The sequence below is a fragment of the Sturnus vulgaris genome, chromosome 1 (genome assembly GCF_052056855.1).
Source record: "Sturnus vulgaris isolate bStuVul1 chromosome 1, bStuVul1.hap1, whole genome shotgun sequence".
NCBI lineage: Eukaryota > Metazoa > Chordata > Aves > Passeriformes > Sturnidae > Sturnus > Sturnus vulgaris.
Genome location: NC_142243.1, coordinates 129,629,617 through 129,648,883, shown reverse-complemented (window position 1 = coordinate 129,648,883; position 19,267 = coordinate 129,629,617). Strand labels below are relative to the sequence as shown.

The following is a 19,267-nucleotide window of genomic DNA, read 5'->3' as shown; positions in this document are numbered from 1 at the left end:
TGCAAGAGGAAGAAGTGTGAGTGACAAATTCGAGTTATTCAATGTATCTTAGAACTATTCTTCTGGAAGAAAATTAATGAAATTTACTTTTTGTATTTTAGAAGCATTTCCAAGTTCTTCCAAGTATCTGAGTCCAACAAAATTACTGTGTCTTGTAGAAGTACTTATGTTTGAAAGTTACTGTGATTAAGATATTATTTGGAAAAAGCATGGCTCAATATTTTCTACTGTCAAATACTTTCTAGAAAGAGGACCTTGGTGAGGAAAGTAGTAGTTTATACACACTTCTATTGTTTTCACTAAGAATGTAAAAAAAATGCATTAGGTAGTGCTAATTTCACTTGTATCTCTCTTCTTTCTTCCATGGCAGACAACAATTCATCATTAAATAAACACATACAATGCATTAATTTTCACTTATGTTTCCCTCTGTGCATAAAATTATACTGCTTATAGCAATAAAATCAATCAAATGGAGAAAAAGGTTGAAAAAAAAGTCAGAATAGATTGGATCACAGCTGATAACCAGATGTATATGACACATGCATTTTCAGAGACCATCTCACTGAAACACTATTGCCTGCTTATCCAGAAATAATACCATTCTCTGCAGCTGGCAGTAAATGAATCTCTTTTCACAAGACTCAGAAAAAAATCAGTTGTATCTCTCTCTCTTCTGTTTTCAACATTATGGGACATATTAAATGATATCTAAGAGAAGATAAATATTTCTACATGTTTGACAAAATTATTAGTTGCTATGATGGAATTTTCTTCTCTTTAAGTGTTGAAGTTATATTGACCACATATTATTATGGAAGTTACACATAATTATAGTTAGAAATCAAAAACAATAATTCAAAGAATTTACTGTGAGACACAGTTACAAAATGGCCTCTATTCACCATATAATACTATTACAGGCCTTAAAAGATGTTGCATTGGCTGTGCCTTACAATATGAAATTTTAATTTTAAGGCTCAGACCAATGACCAGTTACAAATCTTCATGAAGTATTAGCTGAAATTTATCAAGTGCTAAACTCTTACATGCAGATAGCTATGATAAATCAGCTGCCAAGAAATAGCTACTGGTTAATAATTGAATAACCAATTTAATTATCTAGAGAGAATGATAACTATTTTGTTGAGGTGATAATTATGCATCATTACTATTAGGAAATTTCCAACTATGGAGAGCTGATGTGGATAATTAAAAGATGTTTGTATTTTAAATATATATCACTTTTAAAATATAATATATCCTTTGTATTACACAGCAGGATGAACTGACTATGAGCTGGCATTTAGTTGTTCTTTTTACAGTGTCCATTTTGCAGTATCCATATCTTTTTTATCAAACTCTTGGCTTGTTTGTCTTTTTAAGTCTGAACCTTTCAAACTTTTCTGCATGAAGTTAATTTGATACATTTTCAGTGGTGGATTTTTACCAAAACTCTTGACTCTAATGTCTTCCAGGCACTCGGCATTTGCATGACTTCTTTTTTGTACTAAACCTACAGGAATATGAATGCTATATAACATGAAAAAGAAAAAGTCCAGACCCTTCTTGGTCTTGCTTATGTTGACTATGAACACAAACCCCAAGAAGTGTGGAAATAACATTTCTGGAGAGAAGTATCCTGTGCCCTTACAGGCTGTCACAGCATTCTGCACTAACAAATATCTCAGCCTTCCCGAAGGATTTTATCTTCACCTCTAAGAGGCTAAGGAAGACAACACAAATATCAAATAAAACTTTTCATTTTAGCCCAAAATCATAATATTGCATTCAGATACTCTTATCTGAATAGACTGCATATGTGATGAAATTTTGCTCATGAATGCCACCATTAGAGACTTTCATTAAAGATGCTACTATGGCTTCAGCACCAAATTACACCCTGCCTTGCACATGGAGTAAGGGAGAATGGGTTTTATTTCTTTGCTATGCACATTGCATAGAAAGAATGATAAATGGAATTGTCTTTACCAAGGGAGTACAGAAGGTGCTTTCTCCCTGTATTCGAAACTCAAACTGCAACAGCAAGAGCTGGGGTCTGCTTCTCTCTGTCTGCTTTCTGAGATTGGGGAAAAATGCAACATTTTACCAACCAATTTTCTTTTGTGGGAGCTCTTATAGGACAATTGGAGCCCTGCACGCAGACCCCAAAAACCTTCGGCATTCTTAGATTGCCACACTTCATGTTCCCTTCTCCTGCCAAAACAATTAGCAATGGAAAAGTACCAAGAAGGTGTAGGCTTAAGCACAGCAAAATAAAAAAGCTTAATTAGGTCCTGCAGGCAGCATAAGGAAAATGTGGAAACAAATCTCTGTTACAGAGGATAGATGAGGTTGGTGTGCAGGATCAAACCATCTGTAGGCAGCCAAAAGTAATTCAGATTGCTGTTTTGACCAGCTCTGGCTGCAAGAGCCATTAAGGTCACCCATGTGTTTGTTTAATTGTGGTTAAGTCAGCATTTCTTCTGCAAATATTACTGTATTTTAAAAGGCTGATGGTTGCATCTGTCTGGGCTAAAATTTTAGATACAGATCCTGGCACAACAACTCATTAAACTCTCAGTAAAAAAGAACTCCCCAGTTTTTGCAGGACTAGGAGGAGCATCTCTTTCATGCAGTACCAAGATGTTGGCTTGGGACCCTCCTAAGACCATGGTGGTCTAACCCTCTGATGCCCTCCTTGGGGGTGGAGGAAATACAGAAGTGTAAGGCAAAAGAAGCACACATGGAATAATTTTGGGAGGTTTTATCTATCTTTGTTATCATGAACTTGCATAAAAAAATTCAGGTACATTTCAGGCAAATTTCTGAAAGGTTCTGGAAAAAAAGCTAAATCTATTTGCATAGATTAGAATTCCCAAGAGGAATCAATTTTAGAGAAAACGTCATGTATAATAACTATGTGGACATAATTTACATAGTGGCCACCAATCTGCTCATATGGAAACAAACCCAAAGCTAAAACATGATACTTCCTCCTAGGCAAATAAGCTAAAATTGCCAGCATAATCCTTAAGATCATGATAAGTAATAGGATTTAGTATTTTGTCACAAATAATATAACCTCTAATATTGCATTTTTATTTGTTTCCTGGATTTTTGTACTTAGAACTTTGCTCCTCAACTACAATGGCATGAAACTTCCTTTTCTAATCTTAAAGTTGATATTTTCAGATAATCACTTCATTATGAGAGTGGAAGCCCCAGAAAGCCAGCTCAATAGGATAAGTTACAAATTGGAGTAATGAAAGTTATTGACAGAAGGGAAGTTACTGATAATTACATGGTAGAACTAACCCTTAAACAAATACTTTTTATTGGATCTTTTGTCTGCTGTTCATACACTTGATAGCAAAAAGTATGGTGTGAACAAAAGAAAATGAGTGCACAAAAAAAGACACATTAAAAAGATACAGTTCTGAAGGAGAACAGGGAAGGAGAATGCTAGGACACTTTGGAAAGTTTTAAAGAAAGAAGCTGAGAGGAAAACTGTGAATGAGAAGCGAAATTCAGACTCAGAAGTAGACTACAGATAATTACAGCTAATACATATATTAGTCTACATTTTTTGAAAGGATTGTATTTTTTAGAATATGACACATTTAAAAATATTTTTTTTAGCATCATGAGTTTTTGTTTTAATATAGAGAACATATAACTGTTTAAGTGACTGTGACACTATGAAGACTATGGCTGAAATATGCAAATCAGGGCAGTGATCTATAATTAGACTAAAATGTGATTTTTTTCTCTATTTCATAAATTTTATTTATTTCTGTTATTGAAGTATCACAGTTTTTTTTTTAAAGGACATTATAAATTATCTTTTCATGGTTTAGACAAGTGGTATTGATGATATTTAGAATGGTTTCTGAATAAAATCAGTGGAAATAAATTAATAAACTAATTACCTTTAAATGGAACATTTAACTCCTACATGTATTTTAGTGTAAGTTTTGTTTAGTCAATAAAGGCAAAACATACTTAGTTTCTTTTTGAGAAGTCAAATATCCATGACTACTGACTTTATTGACTAAGACCTACATCTTATAAGCTTAAGTATGGTAAATAACCATAATGTTGAAATTGGATATTTATGGTCAACATAATCTCATCAATTATATTGTATGGTCGTTGAATATATAAATATCCAGGAAAATATTAATATTCTTACTTACCCAACGGACAGGAAAGGCTCCTTTGATTCAAGTCTGTCAAGTAAATAACAAAAGTTTTAAATATAGGTATTTATTGTGTTTAAGAACAATTATACAATCAATTTGAAACAGCTGTTCTCAGTGTCAGGTTTATTTAATGACACAATTTAACATGATTAGAAGGGCCTGATTCATTTTAGTAGGCACTTAACTGAAAAAATCCCATTTATCTAATGGGACTTTGATCTAGAGATTAAATATCTATAGAGCAGCATATCTAGGCCTTTTGAATTTCACAGATTCACATGAGTTGTGTGGTTATTTGCATGGAATGGCTAGAGTAAGCAAGAAATACTTTGTTGTTTTTGTTGCTTTTTTTTGTTGTTGTTGGTTTCCAGCATCCTATGCTCAAATGACATCATCACTTCATCATTATGAGAACTTCTGTCCCATTGCCAGAACTGGCCCTGTGCTGGATCTGGGTGTTGACACTGTTTTGGTGGATCCAGAATCATGCCCAGTCCTAAACTCAGTGGCTGAAAGTGCTCTCCCACTCCCTGCTGTGGCTGCTGTCACTGGGAGGGGATGCACCACCTGCACACTGCCTGGAGCCTCTTCTGCTGGCAGTTTCCATGCAACCAGCACAGACAGACAGACAGACAGAGTCCTCATCTATGTTTTTTGATAGTGCTCCTGCTCTGGTATCTGCAACTGGCTGCCCTTATTTTAAAGTGTGTTCTGGCTTCAGTGAGTTTTCTGATATCAGCTGCATGATAAGACCATTAGTATGTGATTTTAGATTTCTTTATAAACACGTTTAAAGCTGAGTAATTTTGAGTGGTTACATGACATGCAAAAATGTTCTGTTGTGATTGTTCCCACTGAGGCTATTGTGTTAGAAGGAGCAGAAAATAAATACCCAGGTCATTAATATCTCTTTGCAGCCTTTAATAAAAGTGTTTCTAATGAAGCAAAGTGTATAATATGTGGAACTGAACATTTAATTTATGAATCTGAAACCAATTTAGTCCCACAATAAAACACTTGCTATATAGTTAATTTTAAGCAATTACCATTAGTTGTAAACAAAAGTACTTTAAATAACAAATGTTTTAAGAAAAAAGTCTCATGAAAGTTATCTTTGTAAAAAAATTGAGAACTTGCATTAATTTAGCAAAGGTTTTGTGAAAAAAACCTCAGAAACCAATAAACCAGTTTAGTTATTATCATCCTCTAAAATCCAAAACGTATTGAAAGCACAGTCCCTTTTCTGTTCTCCTAATGACTATAACTCACTGTTCCATTTCTTTCTGGGGTTGAAATCCACATGGAATTAGAAGAATAGAAGAGGAAACACTGATGGCTTTGCATATACCTGGCAGCACAGTAGGAGCCCAAAGCTTCATGTCCCTGTGTTCAGGGCAGTCCCAAGAAAATCTGAGCTTGGCGTTCTCTGTGCCCAGGCAGAGCAGCCAGAGAGCAATAAAGTGACAGGGCCCCTCATGGGGGCTTTCACCCTTCTCCTGCAGGTTCTGTGCAATAGTGTCATGATTTTGTTACCTCTTTTTCTGCTTAATGAAAGGAATCAGTCAGGGGAAGGACTGAGTGTTTGGCTGGAGAGATTATCTATAAGCAAGATGACCAAAGAATGAAAGCCCTAGAACATACTTACATACTTCATAATACAGAAATTTTGTAATCAAGAGAGACCTAGCACTATTCTGATGGAGGACATTCTGCTGGATTTTACTTGAAAGCAGAGAGTGTGTGATAGAATGCCCTGTGGGCAAAATACTGCGATTAAAAATTTATTTGAAGTCCGTTCTCAAGCTGGAATTCAATTTGATTTAAATAGTGCTGCCCTAGGTTTGACCTCTCTCTATATTTGACTAAATGGTTTTAGATAATTTGCTGCATTACTTTTAATTAGTTCAAGTGTTCCTCATAGTAAAATAATACAATTATCTGTTGGCCTTTTATTTGATAATTCAGTATATGGCAAACTAATATGAGGGTTTAAAAATGCAACACAATTTGAAATAATATCCTATATCATCTTTACTGGTGACTTTTGTCAGTACAAAATATTTTTTACCTTTCTTTTCAACCCAATGTACACTGAATTTTCCAGAGTTTTGAGGAAATCTTGAAAAATTAAATATGATATTGCAAAAAGACTTATCCTGGTAAGTTTAGAGAAGGACTGTGATACACCTCCAGGAAAAATCTTAAAGTAGAAACTGTCTTCTTTGCAAAAATATATTTCTGTGTCCAAGAAAGCTAAGCTAGACAGTGAACAAAGGGAATAATACTTTAATTATGAAGGAATGGTAGTGAAGCATGAGAAATTGAGATTTTTTCTTTCTTTCCTGAAATGGTTTTTCTACTGGAAAAGATCAGTTTGTCAATATGCCAAGGCAATATATCAGTTTGAATTGGAGGGAGGGAGGCTAATCAGTAGCATGAGTGGGACGTGGCAGATTGAGGTGGTGTTTAGCTTTGATTCTCAGCTAAAATCTTCTGAGCTAAGATTTTCCTTATCTACATAAAATAGATAAGTTTTGCAGGAGAAAAAAGAATTTTTACACTATGTGAGTTGCTCAATTAAAACCAGTCACTGTAAACTGAACAGGCATAGGTAATTGATTACTGCCCATTGATTTGCCACAGTACTGTCACACTGTGTTTAAAATAAGGTCTCTACAAATTTCCCTTTTAGTGTTATTCGCCTTGCAACCTGTCTTGGAGAGATATTTTACAAGGTCTGAATAACCCAATTGTGCATTTTATGATTTTCTTTGCTGCTAAGGTTTCTTATATAAATGCCAATTATCTAAATTCCATCTTTGACATGGACTGAACATCCAGATGGAAAAATTTTCAAGGTTTGCCGACAAACGTACAGGGAAATGTGACTAGACTAAGGGCATGTGAATTCCTCTTTGCCTTGTAAACAATCATAGAATGACAGCAAGATCCCATAGTAAATTCTAGCTTTCTTGCATAATTGTCCTATTGACATGACAAGCAAGACTTCTTTTGCATTTGAGGCCTGACCCAAGATACATAAATCTATGTAATTACTTATTAAAGAATCCTCTCCTCTCCTTCCCAAAACTGTGTACAGGACAAAGTGAATAACATTTCTACCAATATTAATGCAGTACACAAGCAAATGGATTTTAGCCAAGGGTTCTCCAAGGTGACTAATTATGAATCAATATATTCTTCCTTGTGGTGGTCACATAATTTCACCTTTAAGCACTTAGTAGGAAAAACATGTGGAATTTAATGAATTTGTTAGGATTCATATTCTGACTTGTTGAAAAAACAAAGCTATCTGCCCTGAATCAGAGAAAGGGGTCAGGAACAAACACTTTTTCAGATGAGTCATCATTTTAGCTTATAACCTACATATCAGAATTCCTGAGGAGGGTTAGCTGACTGTATTGCTGACATCACACAATTTCTGTTTGACTATAAAATTTATGAATAGTGACTGCAGTTTTCAAGGGGATTGGAAACATTCAAGCCAGATAGGAAAGTGAGGACAACTGAAAAGCATTTTGGACTTCAGTACAGTGCTAATGTATATTTAGACTGATTGATGTGGCTGACTTATTTACTAGTCAAGTATGTATTTTATTGCACTGTGCAGCTTTAGGAACCAAAGAATTAGCAGAACCAAAGATTTAGAAGAAATACGTGTAGTGAAAGAATATTCAGATTTATGTCTCAACCTGTTTATTGACGCATTAAATTTTAAAATGACAAAAAAACAACTCAAGTGACCTTTCAAAAGAAACTTACATTTCCACTCACAGTAATCAAACATGGATTCATTTTTCTCTGAATGTTGAATTTGTGGTTTGAAGTGGTAAAAAAATAATCTTTCTTCAGAACTTTTTAAGCAGTTTTATATTGTCATCTAATTTGTTTTTAAAGCATGTGCATTTTGACTTTTGCTACCTCCAAATATTTCTATTCAATGCAAGCAAGCCTAATACAAGCATGTCTTAATTTACAGAAGAAATAGAATTTCTACTATCTATTGAGTCTGAAAGAGCAATTGCTGGTGAACACTAGGTAATCCTTCCTTTCTGGTTTCTGTGACTTAATTTCCAAGATCATTTTCCTGGACATTATCAGTAATCATTGCCAAATAGAATAGGGTAAGAAGCTCATTTTGTCTTCTGAAGCTTCCATAAACATCTTTATAAATGTTGACAAGTTTTATCAAGAAACTCTGTCATATTCTGAAATAATAAATGGTAGCATGACTGTATAGAAGATATAATCTATCAGAAATGTTTCAGAAGCAGAGGGAATGGAAGAATAATTCACAGGTTTATGTCAACTTTTCCAATTGTCCCAAACAAATTTAATAACTTCTGCTCCCATCTGGTGCTTGACATTGCAATTGATTACTGTGATTAGAAAAGCAACAACAACCAACTGTTGTTTTCATGAATATTGTCACAATAATGTCAAATACTATGTATTAGTTTTTGCAGTGCCTTGAGAAGTTGTGTTCCATGGACCTAAGTGCTTCTGTTATTTATTGAAACCTAAAGATTCTAGCACAAAATAAAATACATCACTCAAGCCATGGGTGGAAACTGACATACTGCAAGCTCAAAGTGCAATTTCTCACTTAGTCCTTTGATGCAATAACTAACTTGGTGGATAAATGATAAGACATATGATAGGTAAGACTTAGTCTCATTTTTAAAGCTCTTGTATTGCCTGATATGAGAGTCTCATAATCAAGCTGAGAAAATCTAATCCCAGCATGACCATGAACAAAGAATTATGCCAATGGGAAAGAGAGCCACATTAAATAATAGGAACACTCAGTGTTATGCTTTCTTAAATAAAATATTTTAACAAAAATGTTACTGCATGTAAGATAGGTACCAAAAAGCTGTTTTTTAATCATCCAGTGAACAGAGTTAAAATCTGATTTTTATTTTTTATATTGTTAATTTTTTTATTTCTTTAATAAATTGAAGAATTAAATTCAGTGTAATGAAATTTGAAAAAGAAAAACAGAGTGAGAATTTGAGAAGAATTATTTTATACATCTATGAAATGAAGGACAACTGGCTGGGTATTGCAAAAAAACTTTTCAAGAAAGGAAGAATTGAGTACCAGGAGACTGCTAGTTATGGGACATATTAAGACATCTTTCATCAGAGCTGATTGAGAAGTGTCCTTTAATCAGCAAACACTTCCTCTCTTTTAGTCTCAGATCATAGTTAATCAAAGTTCACTATTGAAATATTCAAGTGTACTAAAACTAAATTTTACTAATTACTGAAGAATTTATTCAGTAGGAAAGCTACTACACTAGTAAGCACTCTAGGGATAAACAGATTATCAAACAAGATTATCCCTTTGGCTACCAGACTCTCTCTATGCAGATCTATACATAATCCTTAATAGATGTATAATACATATTGAGTCCCTTATGAAAGTATCACAACATATTATACATTCTGACTGATTAAAAAGATACATTTTTTCCTAATATTTTCTGAGTTTTTTGACTGGGTTAATTATTTAAGATTGAGAATAACTTAGACCACTTATTAAAGCATCAGCTTTTCCCTATGTCCATGAGGAAAAAGTTGTACCCAGAAGAAGAAACTTCCCAAGACATCTGTAGGTGATATGGATCTTACACAACTTAATTTCTTGTGCTAGAGAAAAACTGAAATTATAGTTGGTCCCCATGAGATAACTTGATTTTCTGTATGGGAATGCTCACCTTTGAGTTTGGTTTATATTCATGCTCTTATTCTGCCATTAATATGCTGCAAGATGGAGGTGTCTTCAGTCTTTTCAGTGTTTTGAAGTGAAAGAAATGGAATTTTGGCCTAGTGTATATATATATATATATATATATATATATATGTATATATGTATATAAAAAATAATTTTAAAGCATTTGACATGTCTGGACAATAGAAAATATGTGTAAGGGTTTTAAATTAAAATTTTAAAATTAATTAAATTAATGAAATGAAATGAAATGAAATGAAATGAAATTAAATTAAATTAAATTAAATTTTATTCTATTTTTAAAAAACTCTGCAAAAAACACTGACTATTGATACAGTGCATTTTATCTAGCTAGTTCTAGATAGCACCTCACCCCAGGACAGAGTAGTGCCATAGCACTATCTTCAGGAAAAGATTTTGAGGGAACTCTTAGCACCAGATCCTGTTGACAATACCCCATGTCAGCCTGTACTGATGTGTAGCATATGTATCAGATATATCAGATGTGCATAGCACATGACCAAATTATCTAGTTTCCTAGCAAAATCTGTATCTTACATCATTTATAAACATGAAATTCTTGTCATAAGCACAGGTTTCAGGAGCCTCTAGGATTTTTTACCCCATGGGTAGTTAGGATAGATAACGTTTTTGCCATTAGTAGAATGAAATTAATAATCTGTCTGGAGTTATCTTTGAAGTTTGACAGTTGAAAAACTGAATAAAAGGCATCTTTACTTATGTCTCTTCCCTGTACTATCTTTCACAGCAGCAAGAGGCTAGGATGAGACTTAAAACAGCATATGCAAAAGTTGATTTTGATATACCAATACAAATGTACACTGTCATATTGGATACTGAATGCATTACTGTTATAACATGGGATGGAAAGGTTTTGGAGATGTGATAGGAAAGGATGGCATGGAGAACTCAGGGGAAATAAAGGAAAATAAAGGAAATAATTTCCAGTAGTACTCATAAATGAGTGACCTAAATTTTAGGCAGCGAGAGGGAAACCTAAAAGCTCCAAGTCATTTAAAAGCTGTATCCTATCTGATTTTACAGGTTAGATTTTGCTGCATCTTCTTTTATGGATCCCAAACTTGCAAAGATAACACAAACAGTGGCATGGATTCTCATAGTTGACTAAATCCTGGTAGTACATCTGAGGAAAAACTAAATTGTGACTTGGAGTGAAATTGGTTCAGACTCTACATTTGGAAACCTTAGATAATAATGGATTCCAGTTTCCTCCCATACCAACGAAGAACAGTCTTCTGTTGCCAAACAAAGTGATAAGCTAAACTGTGTTCAACCCATACACCACAAATATGTGATGTTTCCAGTCATGAAGCAATTCATACTCTGATTCAGTGAGATTCTTGCAAGTTTCCAGATTCAAAACGTGCTCAATTTGGTACCTTTGTTCAAGAAAGCAAAGAAAACAAAACCTGAAGGGTGAAAATAACTCCATGCTACTATCAATTTTTATTTGCTTTCTCCTGGGATTTTAACTAGTTGCTGAATTTCGCAAAAAACTATGCTCCAAACAAAATATGGAATTTTAAGAAAAATACAGTTATCTAAGCAGTGTTCTAAGGCACACTTCTTCTGTGAGGAAGAGTTCTCTTCCTCACAGGTTTAATAATTCTTTTCACGAAACTGTTTTCATCTGACCCTTTTCTTCTCTAAAGCAGAGTAAGAACACTCAGGTCAATATGTACTGATCTAAAAGCATCTAGAATGGGTTCTTCAGGGTGGGTTGAACAAAGCAGTGTTGACTGATCTAATGCACACAATCAATACTACTTTGCTGTGTGGCTATTTGCTGTCACAAATAGATGAAGGTTAATGCAGGCATTGCCTTTGAGGATCCCAAGGGGAGAGGCTTAATATCCTTTTCCCCTCAATGACACTACTAGCACTTTAAAGCAGTTACAGGAGGGTCACTTCACTAACGATGTAAGATTCATGTTTGTCATCCTGTTTCCTTGAATAATCTCACTCATGCAAAGCTGAAAAATGCAACGTACATTTTCATGCCTATAGGTATTAGAAAATGCCCATTTCTTAGGACTCAAATCACATATGATTATGAATACATTTTTCACTTTTCAATAAAATAACCAATGCTTTTGCCAGAAGCTTTTGGTAATTCTGGCATGTGATACCAAAAAGGCATGTAATTTGTAGCCTATTATTTAAAAAATTGAATTACATTTGACATGCATCAACAGCACTAACTATCAGTTCTGGCAGGGTGGTTAACATATTTTCAGACAGTATGCTTCAAGACTAACACAATTCACCAAAAAATAAAGCTGCCTAGTAATTTTATTTTTATAATTCACTGCATAATAATGTGTTGTTATTGTTTCTCTGTGTTGTACATAGCCTTCCATGCTATTTGGAATCTTACTTTGCAATCCATTTTATTTCAAATTAAGTATACTTTAAATTTCTTCTTCAATTATCATTCACAAGACTTCAAAATGTGTTACAGTCTCTCATTTATCCAACCTTCCTTATTTATTCACAGAGTCTTAAATTTATAGCCCAGCATCATATTTCTGTTGCTCTCTGTAAGCCACTTAAATGGTGCCCTTGCAGTACACCAGGAGCTCCCAGACCAAATTACAGCCTTCTATATAATTAGAGGTGTTGCATTATGTGACTTGCAATGCCTAATTGCAAATCCACTAAGTGGTTCTCTGAAGCACAGCGTTCTGCATCTCTGATTACTGCAGCAATTAAGGGTTTACTAAATTCCTGAAAATGAAGATTTCCTCTGTTCTTTTGCAATGCCAGGACAGGCCTTTCTCTGTTCTTTCATGAACCCTATATCCTTACTTTTAAGACTTAATAAGACAGTCCCTGAACAGCAGTGTCTGCAAATCTTGATATTGATTCCATGGTGCCATCTTCACTAAAACTCGTGTAGAAAAAATACCATATTGTCTGTTTCTGATTTTTTTAAAATATGTTGAAGTCACTGGTCTTTTTAGCCTAACTGAAGTACAGCAGAATACCTACAAAAGACATCATCTTCATATGGAAGATGACATGTGAAGTCCAAATTGTTTATGTCTTAAATTAAATGCAAAAATCCATGGAGTAATAAAGGGTAGAAATCTCATATGTAATAAGGGATAGGAATAGAGCAACTCAGGATGTCAAGATTTAAAACAAATGCATGATTAAAGCTCCTGCTTCTATTTGCCTGCAGGCAAACCCATCAATACTCTGGATCTTTTAGGAATTTACTTTTTGATTTATAAGCCAAAGTTTTTTCATTTGTAATACCAGCCAAAATTCTTGGATAGGAAAGGAGTCAATAATTTTGATGCGATCAGAAATTGTGGATATGTTTCCTGTTCTACTGTGGTATAAACGCTAATTAAAAAACATGCAAAAAAAAGGTTTACAGTTAGATACTTTAGTATATTGCTTCAGGTTTCAGCAGAAGGAAAAAGTAAGAAACAAAATTATACACCAGGGGAAAAAAACCCAACAATGATAAGTGAACAGACTGTTCTCCAAATTTGTTAATCTCTGAGCATGAATGTGGTTATGGTGTCTGGGCTGTTGTGGAAGAAGACAACATCATTTATATGGTGCCATATATCACCTTATGCAAGAGGAAGAGTACTGAGATAGGAAGAGGAATGCAGTTCCTGTGCAGATGTGTATAAGCTGGAGTCACTTCCTCTTAACAAAGGAAAAAATAAAACCTGAGGAAATACTGAATAAATCTAAGGAATAATTTGAGGGGAGATGGTTACAAAGACAAGTGCTAGTCTTAACACAGGACCTAATTCTAAGTGGATTCATGTCAAGGCCATAGTTTAAAAACTGATGGTGAATAAAAGCAAGTAGACATGAGAAAAATGTTAGATTTATCATATAGTGATGATCTGAGAGGCAAAACCTGCCCTTCTCCCCTTCTTAAGGGGAGTTAGCAGTATTTTCAAAATAGTAAATGGGAAGATTTAAAAAAAAAAGTTCTGTTGTCCTAGTTGTTGGAATTACCACACAGATTAGGAATAATATGACTGAATGAAGAAATCAAGATGCTGGTGCATTTTATTACTTTTGGTCTATTTCTTTATCTGTGATTTATTCCAAAATGAAGAGGAGCAAAAGATTTTCCTCGATACTGCTAAGGACCTGAGATCTCTGCACCATTTTCCCCTCCCTAAAGCTATGAAGTGCTGCACATTCATACTCTCGATCATGTGAAAGATCAAACTTAATTCTTTGTCTGCCTCTCCCAGCCCCTCTGAGCACATGCATTGTTTTAAACATCTATGGGACTAAACTGATGGCAGTTGCACCACCATAATTCAGAAATGAAGACCTGCATGTGCTGCCTTCTGTCAGCAGACTTCTTTTATTATTCCTATGGTATTATTTACTTGACATGGGGGTCTTTTCTTGAAAAAAAAAAAGTAAACAAACAAAGAAAAGGTGATTCAAATCACATTGAATCACTGGATCTGCTGTAGCTTTTTATTTGTACTTTTAAAGATTTTTAATGTAATTGACAATACGGTTTAAATTCTCAACGCAAGAAAAAATTATACTGTTAAAGTAAGAATTTGAAACAAAATTTTATTTTTTCTGTACAGTAATGACTGTTTCAAATGTGACCACTGGCAATATTTTTTTGATGAAATGAATGTAAATAGTATCCTACTGGACTTAAACATCTCTCTATTTAAACTTGTCTAGAAATGTGGGGAATTTTTTATGGAAGTTAAATATGTTTTCAGAAGAACTGCAGAGCAACATTTATCTTAGATCCATTCCACTGCACTGAAATAAAATAGCTTTTTTCATGAAGAAAGGTAATCAAAAGCATCAGGAGGATACATTTCTGTGGAAAAATAATCACTTTGATTCAAAAGAAATGTCTCACTATATAATCTTAATATTACATAGTCATAGAAAAATTATGTTCCATTCAGTCTATTGAATAAAGTAGGAGTTGTAACCACAATTTGATGCAAAAGTAAATTTCAGAAAATACTTGATCAGGTTTGTTTTCTGTTTGCTGGACTGTGTCTTTAGTCTCTTGTAAGTCAGTAGTAATGATGGACACAAAAGTTCATTAAGAAAAAGAAAGTATAAAGAAAAAGGTTGTTGGAAATCTAGGACGGTATTCAATTAAGAAAGACACTTATACCTGCAGTTATTTTATTATATACCAGGTTTAAAGATTGATAATACACTAACAGTAGCACATTATTACAGTAATTATGCAAAATATTGCAGTATGCTAATGGAATAGTTATGCTTGTTTGGCAAAGAACTTGTTTATGTTAACGCTTTCAAGTGGGAGGAATGATCTCAAGAAGATTCCTATACTGGAAGACACAACCAAGTTGCTCATCAGTGTCATACTTTTTGCTCAAGAGTGCTCAGAAAAGCAACTCAAAATAATGGATGGCTTTGAGGCAAACCAAACCACACCAAACTCTATAAATGATATTTACAATAAATGTAAGAAGCACAAAGCAAGTAGAGAATGACTGCAAGCAATTCTTTCAGCCTCTGCTATAAGACTGAAAAACCAAAGGAAATCCAAGATGTGCAACATAATTCAATCAGTTTTGTAACAGAGATTATGAAAGTAAAATGTACTGAGGAAATTGATAAAATATTTGTGTCAAAAAGAGTAAAACATTGACATAAAAATAATTATACCATGTAAATAAAAGAACATCCCTTCCCAGTATACTAATATTAGACATCTGAATAAAATAATCTGTTCCAGAGGCCATGGGAGTTATGAAATTAAAAAGTAAAGGCTGTTTAATGTAGCTAATTAGTAGTATGTTAAATCAAGCATGTTGAATATACATTTCAATTGCATTACATAGAGAAGTGATTGGTAATGGGAAATCACTGTGCTAATACCACTCAGAGAGTGCTGAACTGTACACATGAAATTTCAGAGAACAGCTGGGAAAAAGCTTGTCCTGGAGGGAAGCCTTTGCAGGGTCACCTTATGCTACATCTGGGCAGCACTGTGGGTGGTTCTGGTTACAGCCAAGCCAACACAGAGAGAGGCTGTTTCACTCAGTTTTTCCTGGCTTTCTTAATCTATTCACTAAATGCATTCTGTTAATTGTTTCACTCCACAGAAGGTTCCTCAACAGGATGGATCTCAGGCTAGGCAGCTTCAAGCCCAGACAGCAATAGGAATTCTGGGGGGCTGGGGAGTGAATAACTCCTCACTGAGTCTTCAAGATGTGACACTGGGGCCAGCCAGTTTTGCTTGTGGCCCTCCAAAAAAGCTTGGAGTTTGCAAGTGTGAAAATAATCCATGTGGGGAGGGTTATTCTTAGATAAAACAGTCTTGAAGAAGTTTATAGGTCAGCTACAATATTAAACTGTGTAGAGCAAAGAGATTGACTGGATTGACTGAGATACTCTGGCAGCACCCAGTAACTTGCCTTTCCATTTTTCTTCCAAATCCTCACCCCCCGCTTTCCTACACTGTACAAATTCACTTTACCCCTGGGGATTTGTCTTTGGTCAAGTAACTACTTTTCTCAGAAAGCAGACTTGGATGTGATCTGGGACACTGTGCTCTCAGTACCACCACACTGGTTTGAATCCCCATGCCCCAGCATGGGGTCTCCAGCAGAACCTGCAGTAATTGTGCTCATTTTCATGGCAATAAAAATGGCACCATTACACCAGCTTATAGCACACTGTGTTTTTTCAAAAGACTCAAAAGTAGATGGCCTTGTCATCCTTCTTGAACCCTCTCAACGTTGTTACTGCCAGAGGGGGGCAGATATGACTTTTAACCAGGTCCCAAGCTGACAGCTATAGAGAAAAGACATGCTGCATGTCCTGAGGGAAAGCCAACCACAGGCAATGTGTGCATGGCAGGTGGCTCTGCTCCACCTGTCCTGGGGCTTGGGTCTGCTCCTGGAGCAACTGGGAATGGCTGCACACCATCAACAGCCTCCAGAGTCAGCAATCCGAGAGCCTCATGCAAATTTAATAACAGAAACAAAGGCTTCTGAAATGGAGAAAAAGCTTTCAGGCTTGCATTTAATATGCCATATAACATGGTAGTGGACTAAAGTGAGTAACAAATAATTAAAACATTTTATGATGTAGGGAAGCAGAATACCAGCCCATCAGAGTACTTATGGTTGATTCTACTTTGGTCAGATGGAGAATAAACACAGGAAAAAAGCAGTAAATGGGCTTTTGTATGGTGACACAGAGTTGCTTTAATGAAAGACAGATCAAAACCCCACTAAATTAAAAAGACAAAGAGTGATGTTTTATTTTACCAAAACATTGTTCCCAGAGAGCACGTTTGTGTCAGCACCTTTAATCTTCACCTTATGTTTCAAAGATACTAAGAAGTGCCACTACAATTAATTTTTGCTGGAGGCTAGACCAATATAAGATGCAAAACAATTTTAAGATGCAGATTTTTTAAGCGTGTGATTTTCTGCAGAAGTGGTGTGAAGAAAATTCAGAACAATTTTAAATCTTCTGGGATTTAGGTCCCCCCTCACATACTGAACAGCAATGCAAATTAGGATGGATGCTGATGGAGTTTACAGCTGTGTTAGAATTTATCTGATTCTTCAGCACTACTCTAAGTACATTTTAAGATATTCAAAGAGCATGCTTAAAATTAATAATATGTTTAACAGCTTTCTGAAGCAAAGACTAAATATTCTCCAAATATTTTTAAGGTTTAAACAAAAAATGGAAGTCCTTTTATTATTTACTTGTCTGTCTTGCCCCTAAAAAAAGTTGTGTGTCTCAAATTCAGGTTCATGCTAAATTTCACAATTAACAGGTGTTAATACTGTGTTGTACATCATCACTACTTTTCAATTGGATGTCTACCTCAAGAGAATTTCTTTTAGGCAATGTTCTTGAACATGTTTATGAAAACTAAAAAGTGCCAAAGCTTGTTTAAATGACTGTTCTAGTTTCTTCCAGGACAGACTCATTTTTTTTTACAGTAGCCAGGTGAGGTGGTGTGTGCTTGTGGTCCCAGCTGAGCCCACTGGATCAGATTGTTTGAGCCCAGGAGCTGCGGGCTGCTGTGGGCTCTGCTGAGTGGTCCTGGCCACGACCCAGATATTGCTGAATACCATTTTACATCATGGCCAGTGGTGGGGGAGAAGGACTTGTTCTCTAGTTTCTGGAAAGAAAGGCATTCTTTTTCCAGTTGGGAGAGAATGTGGTGTGGTGTGTAAAAGCTGATTGGTATTGGTCATGGACTTTCCATGTAAATAGTTTTTTTTGTCTTATACCTTTTGCTATTATTATTTTTGCTGTTACTGTTCCCCCCTTTTTTAAAAATCTCATTGCTGTTTCCAGTAAATTGTTCTTGTCTCAAACTGCAATTTTCACCCCTTTGTGCCTCCAATTCTCCAATCTATCCCTGGAGGAGGAAGGGGGAAGGAAAGGGGTGGGAGCGATCTAGCGGAATCTCATTTGGGATGGGAGAGTCTCAGAGGGCACTAAATTGGGAGTGTCATTACTAAACCACGACAATGACCATATAGCACATCTCTTTCTACACTAAATTTGCTGTCTTGTCAAAGAAGGAAATTATATTGCTTCAGCCTAATATGCTCCTGATTTTTTACCCAATTTTTAAGCCTCTTGGTCTTCATAAATTGATATCTAATAATGTGTCCTAGTACATTTCTTAGAATCAAAGCTAATCTGAGCTGATAATTTGATGGATCCCTTTTTCTTAAAAATAGGTATAACACCTTCCCATACCTACTGTTTCTTTACCTTACAAGATCTCCATAAATTTTTGGAAAGAATCACTAACGGTCCACACACAGATTCAGCTAGTCCTTTGAACACACTACAGTGAATATTATCAGTTCATTTCCATCAAATTCATTTAGTCAAACATTGGTTAGCCAATTTTTTTATTGCATACCATCTAGTAAAAATAGATTTTTTAATAGCTGGCCAGCTAACCACTTTTGATGACGTTTTTCTGTATGATCTACTATCTGCTCTCTTTTCCTCCTAACTAAAAATCAGAGTACGTTACTCTAATGACAGTCTTTTCGCTACCTTTTATAGGGGTCTCTCATATCTGTTATGTGTTTTAGCCTTTCTGACATCCTGTATGAGACTCTGCTCTTCTTTTCTTTTCCAGTCATGGGGTTTTGATTCCACATTTTGTACAATTCCTTTTCAATTTTTAGAATGTTAGAGAAAGTTGATGCTGTCATATTATTCCTTTGTTTGATTTTTTCTGCTTCAGGAGAATTTTCTGTTCTACCTTAAGC

General features: G+C 35.0%; 1 protein-coding gene across 8 annotated transcripts in view; it reads right to left on the bottom strand.

Annotated features, from left to right (window-relative positions):
* Window positions 1-19,267, bottom strand: part of RALYL (RALY RNA binding protein like) — a 365,612-nt gene that overhangs the window by 51,961 nt on the left and 294,384 nt on the right. For 6 of the 8 annotated variants that reach the window (XM_014870738.2, XM_014870736.2, XM_014870740.2 and 3 more), the window contains one exon: window positions 4,200-4,232. The exons of the other annotated variants lie outside the window; for them this stretch is intronic. In XM_014870738.2, coding sequence (XP_014726224.1) covers window positions 4,200-4,232 — 33 coding nt within the window. The remainder of the gene's footprint in view (window positions 1-4,199; window positions 4,233-19,267) is intronic. 8 annotated transcript variants of the gene reach the window in all.